This window comes from Oryza glaberrima, chromosome 9 (genome assembly GCF_000147395.1).
Source record: "Oryza glaberrima chromosome 9, OglaRS2, whole genome shotgun sequence".
NCBI lineage: Eukaryota > Viridiplantae > Streptophyta > Magnoliopsida > Poales > Poaceae > Oryza > Oryza glaberrima.
The window spans coordinates 18,704,224-18,714,887 of NC_068334.1; the positions used below are offsets into that span (position 1 = coordinate 18,704,224).

General features: G+C 39.7%; 1 protein-coding gene across 1 annotated transcript; it reads right to left on the bottom strand.

Annotated features, from left to right (window-relative positions):
* Positions 1-575: 575 nt before the first annotated feature.
* On the bottom strand, positions 576-5,984 carry LOC127784347 (beta-glucosidase 31). Its single transcript, XM_052311576.1, has 13 exons — positions 5,534-5,984; positions 3,599-3,662; positions 3,438-3,496; positions 3,252-3,327; positions 3,087-3,158; positions 2,903-2,990; positions 2,546-2,804; positions 2,344-2,459; positions 2,042-2,262; positions 1,925-1,950; positions 1,672-1,786; positions 1,286-1,388; positions 576-1,102 (listed from the first exon to the last, which is right to left on the bottom strand). The coding sequence occupies exons 1-13, from the start codon at positions 5,678-5,680 to the stop codon at positions 877-879; spliced, it is 1,572 nt and encodes a 523-aa protein (XP_052167536.1). The 5' UTR covers positions 5,681-5,984; the 3' UTR covers positions 576-876.
* Between the last annotated feature and the right edge of the window lie 4,680 nt (positions 5,985-10,664).

Genomic DNA, 10,664 nt, shown 5'->3' on the forward strand with positions numbered 1-10,664 from the left:
TAAAAAAACATAGTATAGAATATGACACATTCTTGTTATGAATCTAGATAGAAAGTTATCTAGATTCTTAATATTTTGATGTAGTACTTTTTTCAGATTTAGGTCCTGTTCGTTTCCACTACAAGCAGAGGATGAAATTTTGGATTTTCGTGGCATGCTTTTCAAACTGCTAAACGGTGCGTTTCGTGCGAAAAATTTATATATGAAAGTTGTTCTAAAGTATTAGATTAATCCATTTTTCAACTTTATAATAACTAAAACTCAATTAATTACACGTTATTAGTACCTCGTTTTGCATGAAACACTTAATCTTCATCTTTTATCTTCAGGAGATTCAAACTTCATCTTTATCTTCAGAAGATTCAAACACCATCTTATAGTAGTAGAATGTATCACATCCTATTCTATATCTATCTTGGACCACCTTTGTTTTATGGACGGGGAGAGTACTTTAGTTATGCTGCTGCTCCTTTCTTGAGGCCTACGCAGTTCCTGAACGACGTGCGATGATGGCATTCGCATCAAAATTCAAAATTTATAACCACTATCCTATACGTAGTGTGTACAATTTCAAATTCAAACTACGAGAGACTTCAAAATTTTATATATAATCGACACAATTACACAATCACATCATACACTTTGACCCATTGATCTAAATCACACAATTTGACTGACATTGACCCATCATTGGTCTGTAAACAGAAGAACCAAAAACCAGGGGAAGAAGAGAGACCATTCATTCTAAGACCCTATTCAAAAGATCAACTTCGATATGAACTGTATAATTCTTCTGTATCTATCCAGGTAAATTTTATTGTCCCGTCCTGTCCTGTTCTTCGCGAGATGAAAGCGTGCGAGGAAGAAGAACCTTGATCACTGGGAGTAGGCTCCGCCGCCGGCCAGCGCCGCCGCCGCCGGCCGGAGCTCGCTGCCGCGGAGGAAGCCGGCGTACCACCGCGCCGAGTGCCTCTGGTACCTGGTCCTCTCCGGCGAGGCGAAGTCGACGCCGTAGAGGCCGAAGCGGAGGCGGTAGCCGAACAGGTACTCGAACACGTCCAGGAACGACCACACGAAGTAGCCCTGCACGTTCGACCCGTTCCTGCACTCGGTTCAAACAAATATTTCAAATTTCAATACAGTACGATTTTTTGAAAAAAAAATGAATCCGACCGAGAATTTTCTTAAGGTTTTATTGCTCGTGTTCTCGGTACAGTTGTATCACTTAATGTAATTGGATGGGTTTAATAAAGCTTCTATTACTATGTAAAAAAAATGCATATACCTGATGGATTGAAGTGTGGCCTCGATGTAATCCTGCAGATATTGCGACCTGAAATCGTCGTCGTAGGTGTTTCCGCCTGATGGGTCAGGCTGCCCAGCGGCTCCTGAAAAAGCATGGCCAATGTAGCAGAGAGTGAGTATATATTATATCTGAACTGATGCAGTAAAACTGTTGATCAGTTGATGATTTATTGTTGGCAGTGTGACTGTTGCAGTAAAACGGTTGATCAGTTGACGATTCAATCATTTTGGTAGTGTGATTGTTGCAGTAAGATTGTTTATCAGCTGATGATTCAATCATCTTGGCAGTGTGATTGTTGCAGTAAAAGTGTAAAACTGTTTGATCAGTTGATGCTCTGTTGTTGGCAGTGTTTCAGGTGATGTTACCATTCTCATGGATCATGACAATAGGGTTCTTGTACTTCTCTTGGAGATGATTGAGCATCTTCTTCAGAGCCCATGGGGTCGACGTCATGAAGTCACTCCTCAACCCGAGTGGGAACTGTTATTGTTCAGTTTTTTCACCATCAGAAAAAAAAAAGGAGAAATGCTTTAGCCATGATGGAGGTACTGGCAGTCTGGCACTAAATTCAGAGACAGACAGTATAATTTCACAAGAGCAAGTTATGTCACCGAATACCTCATTATTTGATTTCAGGAATGGGACTGCAAAAGAACAAAAGAAGTGTAGAAAAATTAAATTATCTGTTGTTATATTGTGAGACGTACTAAGATTTGATGTCATTAGGACACTTACGGTCATATTTGACAGCTGCATCGCCCATGTAATCTCTGAGGCTCTGATCAAGTTTGCTAAGGTCGGCTCTCACAAAAATGGCGACATAGTGGTTAAATCCGACAAAATCATAGGATCCAAGTACTCTCTTTGATTCTTCAGCTGTGAAAGATGGTAGCCTGGACCCAACATTCTTCCTCATTACCGGAGGGTAGTCACCGTACACCAAAGGATGCATGTACCTGAGCCAAAAACACATGATCTTACATGTAAGGTACATGAAAAACTTCAGGTGTTTTTGTGAAACTTGGAGCATAACAAACCATCCAATGTGGAAATCATTCATCCTTGCAGCTGCTGCTACATCTTCAGGATCTTGCGTCCCGGGCTCGTACCACCAACCGAGCAATGTGAGCCCAATTTGTCCTCCTTGAGTGGCCTGATAAGCAATAGACAAAGGTTAGATTCTATATCTGAAGATGATCATCGGTCCTTCTGTAAGAGAAGATGGCATTAATTTCAGACCTGGTACTTCTCTCTGTAGAGGGACACTGCTGAGGAATGTGCAAGAAGAAGATGATGTGCTACTATGTATGGCTCTGTGGTAGAGTTGCCATTGTCACAACTGAGGACACCAAAGGGGAATGAGCATCGCCGTGGCGGAAGGATTCCTTGATCGTATCCGCCAATCGGCTCGATGTTAGGCTCATTGACAGTGCTCCAGTGCTTCACTCTATCACCAAAGTTCTTGAAGCAGACATCCGCGTATGCTGTGAAGTCCTCTCTACATCATGGCCAAGAATGCAAAAGCAATATTATTTCAGTTCATATGGAAGCAATTGCAGTAAGGGGGTAAGGCTTAGGGGGGTAGCAAGAAAGTACACAAATCTAGGACTAAGTATCCCATTGTATTCATCTTGGAGAGCCTGAGGAAAATCGAAATGATATATCGTTACGTGAGGTTGGATTCCTACATAAACACAAAAAACATGGATCAAATATTATCCTCATATTTCAGCATTGCAAAATTAGTAACAGTTCAGATAAAGGGATTACATTTACATACCATGGCTCAGAAGTTCATCAATCAGGTTGTTATAGTATTCCAGTCCCTTCGGATTGACAGCTCCTCGCCCATCTACATGTACAAGCAACCAAATCAGTCAACTTTCAGCTGATTTTTCTTATGCACACTTCTGAACATGCAGTAATACTATTAGCGTAAACTCACCAGGAATAAGCCGAGACCAAGAAATGGACATCCTGTACGCGTCAACGCCCATCTCTTGCAAAAGCTTTACATCTTCCTGTTATCAAAGACATATTTTTTATTGCAAAAGCTTTACATCTTCAGAAATTGACATGCTCGTAATCTGAAAAAAAAAAAACCTTAACCAGAACTGTCCCAAGAACTTGCCTTGTACTTATGATACTGATCTGCAGTTACATCACCGGTTGCTCCATCAACAGAATAGCCTGTGGAAAATAGAATTAGAAAGTTCTCGTTAATTTTAAGAATTTGAAATTTATCGTAGACACAGACTCAATTTTCACAAGTAAATCTTAGACCAAACTAACCTGAGTGCGAAAACGTGTCCCAGATACTAGGCTTTCTTCCATCCTCTGCAAATGCACCTTCAACCTAAGCAATTTTGTGAATGTTCAGGTCAGTACAATATGCTATACAACACTCCAAATCTTGATCAACATGTCGAGTAGCATAAGTTTTTATGATGCACCATTTTGAACGTTCACAACCTTATCAATGAGGGTACTATGATGCTAATTATTTTCTACCTGTAACCAATATACTGAAATTGCTGCATGACTACTAATGCAGTGCGATTACTAATTTTCCCTCAGAGAATCAAATCAAAGTACACATCTGACTTATTTGGCAAAATGCATTTTCCCCAATTCCTTACCACCAACTCAGCTGAAAGCAACGATAGTAACATCTACTGACCTCACCTCACCACAACTTTTCCCTGTTCTAACAACATAGGTTTCAGGCCATGCATTTCTCTGAATCTGCCAAATGTCAGGCCTCCACTGCGACTTGTACTTAGCAAGATACACTTATGCACTCTCTCTAAAGGCAAGATGCCAAACGGAAGATGCAGAAAAGACCATTCAAGTGACACCGGAAAGAAAACGACATGTATGGTTTTTTGTTCCTAGTGGAAGACGATGGAAACAAACACATCTTCGTCAGAAACAAAGCAAGATTGTGCACTAGAGGCCACCATCGCCGAGAGTCGTATTCGGTGAGCGTTGTTTGATTGTTTCTGCTTGCAGGTTAGCGGTGACCAAAGGACCAAGGAATCATCACAATTCGCAACATGAAATCAGTAAAAATGGAAAATAGGGCACCGATTCCAGAAGAGCTAGCAATTCTTTTTTCGAGAAAAACAATAAGAACAAGGTGTCGGCTAGCAGATTAAACTAAGCCAGATGCATGGACTAGTACTTGGGGAAATTGACTTATGCAGCGCCGGCTTTTCTTATGTTTCTCGGAGCCAAGTTGGTGTAGAAGACAATATCTTACAGCTTTCAATAATTCTCCTACCAATTTGCAGTGCCTAATAAGTACATATTTCCTATCGAACAATACTTGAATATAAATTGTACCAGGTATAATTAATCGGCTCGTCAGGCACACTGACTCTTGTGGAGTTATGCCCTTGCTTTGTGCAAAAGGTTATTATGATGGCTGAATTTGGACTAGCCATAACATAAGCAAGCAAAACCGGGACTTTTAGGAGTTTTAGTATCAGTGTATCACCAGTTCACAATTTGTACTCTCTTAAGTACAAAACAAAGCTAAAGAACAGCTGAACAGTTAACCACAGACGGAACAAGTACTGAAATGTTGCGTCGATGCAATGAATTTCTTGCATACCGACATATATTGCATATTACCAGAGTACTAACGTGAAACAACAAGTCATAAAGAGAGTGACACTGGTTAGCACAAAGGTTAAACGAAGAAAGAAGCAAAGCCTACTTCTGTGATTAAAGTTCAGTAGGAAAGCGAGAGGTTAACAAAAAAGTCACTCTGAATTTCATCCGTCTGTTTTTATCCAAGAATTGAACAAAGGGCACAACGAATGTGCTCGTTGAATCGACGAATTTTATATTGTTATTTTGTATGGTTCGTGTTAGTCAGGGGGAACACATGGACAGGAATAGCGAACGAGATAGTGTGGCGGTTGGACATACCGACGAACAGGTTGCAGTCTTGGACAGGCGTTGACAGTAAAATTTTGTACTCTCTGATATTCTAACGAGCAAATCGATGATGCGAGAAATATAATTAATGTTTCGAATTAATTTGTGCAACAGATTCAACTCCATCCGATTTGTATCTAGTTACAGTTTTGTTTTTTCCTTCTTTTTTGCATGATTTGTAGAGCAAGAGATAGATGTGTGTGCACTGTGCATGCATCGGCAGTGATCAGGTTTGCTTGGTGGTTGAGTTCGCGCTAAAAAAGGGAAAAAAAACGTGTGTACCTGATAAGCGGAGGAGCCGGCGCCGAAGATGAACTCCGGCGGGAAGTCGGCCCTGGTGATCCCCGCCGCCGTCGACGATGACGACGCCGCGGCGGCGGCGGCGAGCAGAACAGCGCAGCAGATGAACACCACCCTCGCCGGCGTCATGACCGCGCGCGCGCGGCGGCGTTCGATCGATCGATCTCCTCGATCGCCGGCCGGCTATATCTAGCTAGCTATAGCTAATGTTTCGCGGCGGCGCGCGCGCGCTCTAGCTCGTCCTCGGTGGCCGGCCGGCGTGCGCGGCGCGGGCGCGGCTTTATACGGAGGCGGGGGAGGGGAGGGGAGGAGCGGCGTGGGCGTGTGCGCGCGAGCGGTGGCGAAGTGGGCGTTTTCCACCGCGACACGAGCTGCCGCGCTAGCGCTAGGACGTAGCGGTAGCGGCGCGCGGCGGACGTCGTCGCTGACGTCTCGCGCGAGGTGGGGGTGGGGGTGGGGGTGGGGTTGAAGCTTCCGTTGTCTAGGGGAGTGTTTTCCAACCCGGAAAGTATTTTCTATATCTATGTATGTACGAGTATGTGTGTTGGGTTTGGGGGTTGGGGGGGGGGGGGGGGGGGGGGTGGGGTTGTTGTTTAAAACTGTTATGTAAAATATTCATAAAATTTAATAAAAGTATAGTATGGTAATATAAGACATTGTATATATAAGTCTAAATTCAATCTATTTATGAAGAAAAAAATAACAATTTTTTTTCACTGCACAGGTGCTGCATGATTTTGCTTTAATTTTTGTTTCTCTAGTTATAACACAGGTCATGTTTATACATAAGCTTGTACCATATCAATATTGGGCCGGTTCGGCTAACAGGTACAGCAGTTGCCTGCTGCCAACCACTGCTTTTTTTTTTTTTTTTTGCTTGCTTCACTGTTTCTCCATGCTGCAGCGCTGCTGCACCCCTTGCGGCTGAATAGACCCATTACTAAAACTATCTGAGTCACATATAAATAAATAATTGGTACCATGACACCTAGATATAGCTATATCTATAAAACTATTTGAGTCCATTGTGTATCCTATAATATAAAAATCTAGAATGGAATGAAATATTTTCTAGTCCAAATATATCTAGACATGAACATTTCTTAATAAAATATATCTAAAAAAATATTGTATCCGTTTTACTCCCACCGTTCCATAAAAGGATCAACCTAGTATCAGATTTGACATATATTACGAATCTAGACATACTAAAGAATACGTCACATTTAATTTTAGATTCGTTTTTTATACGATGGAGGGAGTATGTTCTTAATTACTATCCCCTCCGTCCTAAAAAAAATATGTATTTTTAGTATAGTGTCAAGTCAAATATTTGTAACTTTGTCTATTAATAGCATAAGAAAATAAAAAGATCAATCAATAATATAAAATTAATGCTACCAGATTTATCAATAAATAATATATCATAATATGTAGCTCTTTTTTATTTAAAATATCTTAGTTTTATAGATATCGTTGATCAAAATAGTATTCGGGAACGAGGTATTAGCTATTCTCTCGCGCGCGCTGGCGGCGGGATACAGCTAGCTAGCTAGGCCTACGCGGCGTGGGCCTCTTGACCGGCCCGCGTGCGAGCAAGCGGGCGGAGGCGCCGGCGCGTGGCGACACCGGCGCCGGCGGTCGCCGTCAGCCGAGCGAGAGAAAGCTCTCGGACGGTAGCGATGGGATGGATATGGGCGACTGTGCTCTCGTGTTATAATTCGCGTCAGGAAGAAGAAAAATACGAAGGAAAAGTGGATCCTAGAACTCACGAGGATCTCCCAACAACAAACTGTACAGTATTGCATTTGGTTAGGGTCTCGTTCCTTCCATCCATACCACCTAAACACTTATAAATAAATATTTTTTTCTAAAAATTTAATATCAGTAGTGATTTAAAAGTCAATCCAGAAAAGTTACCAGAAAACTTAATATCAGTAGTGATTTAAAAGTCAATCCAGAAAATAACATACAATGAGTAAACACCAAAAATAACTCTCTAAAATAAAGTAACGTCTGGGAATTTAAGTTTTGGATGTGTGGATGATAATCTATCAAGCTAACTATCAAAGACGAGTTATTTGCATCGGAAAAATGCACATCCTGGAAATCACAGGGATGTCACGGGCTGACAGCAACTTTAGGGTTCCTTGAATAGCGGGAATGAAAAAAGACTGAGGAATAGGAAATACATAAGTGATATAATACTAGTTTAAAACTAAGTATTGTAAAACACAGAAAAAAACACAACAATAACCGTTTGATTGGACCACAGAAAAAACGTAGAAATCATATTAGAGATAGATTCAAAGGAAAATTTATAAGAGGTTAGAGCTCTTGATAAATTTCCTTGAAAATCTCCTTTCAAAAAAATTCTTTCAAAATCTCTATAGGATTGTTCATTATGTAGGAATTTCTAAGGATAGGATATGATTTTATCATTTGCTTCAAAACATTCTTAGGAAATTTTTCCATAGAATTAAAATTCTCCAAAATTTCTATATATCAAGGAGCCCTAACCTTTTGTACTCCACATTTTATATTCTATCATTTCATTATGTACAAGTGCAACAACTAATTGTTATAGCAATCTACCACCGAATTGGACACACCCTACCACGTGCATCTATTTCAACCAACTCACATCCACATCAATTCTATTAGCAAATGGATATTTTCCTTTTTAGCCTTTCTAATCGATTTTTGAATAATGGATTTGAGTATCTAAAAGTATTCAACTAAAAAAGTTAACTATAAAATCATAGATATTGTCAAGAGCTACATTTTTCATATAAACTTTATCATAATTCGAATTTGTATGAAAAAGTTAAGTACATATCCCAAACTGGCACGAATGCTTAGGACCCGACACTGATGACTTTTCGCAGGCTAGCCCATCCCACTATAATCGACTTGAACCGACACCGATGATTAACCAATAAGTGTCGGGTATTCTTATACGTAGAATAATCAATATTGGTTTGTATATGACCCGGCGCTAATGTCTTCTTATTAGTGGCATGTGTTACCTCTACTTAGTGTGAGAGTGTTGGGTGCAGAAAACCATAGTTAGTGTTAGGTTTTATTGAACCGATACTGATGATGGCGACATCTGTATGCTATTTAATAGTACTAGTATGTTAAGTTGCGCATCGCGCAACTATAAACTCCCTCTCTATTAAATATCTATAGATTGCGGTAGCAATAATAAGTTTAAATTTGTAATAATGATTAATCATAACATCTTTAATGGGTGCATAGTTGATGGTTACATCAGCATATCACACACACACATACAAATATATACTATATACTCATCACTAATATATATAACTTTGAATGATATAAAGATTAGTCGGATCATATTAATCTTTATTAAAAGATGAGGTTATTTGTAAACCGTGTGATTGATAAAATTATATGCACAACATTTGTTGGATCTTTCTAAATATAGGTCAATGATCTATTTGTAATTTTTTTCCTCAAAGGAAAGTTGCATAGATAGAGTAAGAGGGTATATTTGCAAAATAGTTTTTTTAATTAAAAGTGTACATTGTAAATTATATCCATAACCTTACTATTTTTTTTTCTTAGTAGGTCAAGGAAGCTTCTAGACAAAGTGAATCCAATAGTTCGGATTTCTTCTTGCTATTTTGTCTATATGTGGATCCAATGGCTATTATTTTATTGATTATATGGCTCATCCTTGTTAATTCTTGCGATTCACCATTCACTTAATGAGATTTATCGATACGTGGGTTCCATCAAATAGGCTGCCTTTTGTTTTCAGTGCATGTAAGGGGCATCTTGAACTAAGGAGGTAAATATAAAATACAAAATCTCTAAGGGTAAACGTAAAAGGCCAAACTTAACCCCTGACAAAACCATGTAGATCAAATTATCTACTGCCCCGTTCAAACATTTGCTAGATTCGTGGTGATACGTCACTCAAGTAGGTATATACTCCACTAAAGAATTTCAAACCATGGGTCTGTTTGGCACAGCTCCAGCTTTAACTCCATCCCTTTTGGAGTTGGAGCTCAGTTAAACAGTTTCAGCTCCACCAAATCTGGGAGTGGAGTTGGGTGGAGCTCTCTCACAAAATATACTAGAATTGTGGAGCTGGGTTTAGGCAGCTCTACAACTCCACTCCAAAATTAACTCCTATAATTATATTTAGGAGTTGGAGCTGTACTAAACACAGCTCTACAACTCCACTCTAAAATTAACTCCTATAATTATATTTAGGAGTTGGAGCTGTACTAAACAGACCCATAACGATTGCTCCGCAAATCGCAGCCAAATTATCCCACAAAAACAAAGTTAAACATGCGCCTAACAAGTCGACGTGGGGCTACACGAGTGGGGCCCCGGGTCATCAAATGCAGGCATGCAGTACGTAGACACACACCTACTTGAACCCAACTGCAAGTGCAAGTGCGGCGCGAAGTAGCCGGATCGCAGGCAAGGCGAGGCCCCATGTTGCCGAGTGAATCGATCCAGCAGTAGACATGCATGCATGCATCCATGATGCCTGCACAATGTGTTAATCCCTCCGTCCTATAATATAAGGTTTACTTGTACTATTTGACCACTCATTTTAATTAAAAAATTTGTGTAAATATAAAAAACGAAAAATTGTGTTTAAAGTACTTTGGATAACAAAGTAAGTCAAAAAAATAAATAATAATTTCAAATTTTTTTTAAATAAGACGAGTGGTTAAACAATGTAAGCAAAAACTCAAAATCTCTTATATTATAGAACGGAGGGACTAGTTAAGTTGCATGGCGTGGGTTGTGGCTGAGTGATGGGTTTGGCCGTTGCTATCTCTCTTTATATGTACTGAGTCTATGGCGGTGTTGTGATTCAGGCATATAAAGTTTTAGCATGTTAAATCGGGTATTATTTAGAGTGTCGCATAGGGTGTTCGGGCACTAATAAAAAAACTAATTACAAAATCCATCAGTAAACCACAAGATGAATTTATTAAGCCTAATTAATCCGTCATTAGCAAATGTTTACTGTAGCAACACATTATCAAATCATGGAGCAATTAGGCTTAAAAAATTTATCTTACAAATTAGTTGCAATCTGTGCAATTAGTTATTTTTT

Bases quoted from the DNA above. Each gene is read 5' to 3' on its own strand.
- LOC127784347 (XM_052311576.1), bottom strand. From the start codon at position 5,680: ATGACGCCGGCGAGGGTGGTGTTCATCTGCTGCGCTGTTCTGCTCGCC. The intron at 3,159-3,251 runs GTGAGTTTACGC...TTGTACATGTAG, and splicing joins TTGGTCTCGGCTTATTCCTG to ATGGGCGAGGAGCTGTCAAT. The intron at 2,263-2,343 runs GTTTGTTATGCT...TTTTTGGCTCAG, and splicing joins AATGATTTCCACATTGGATG to GTACATGCATCCTTTGGTGT.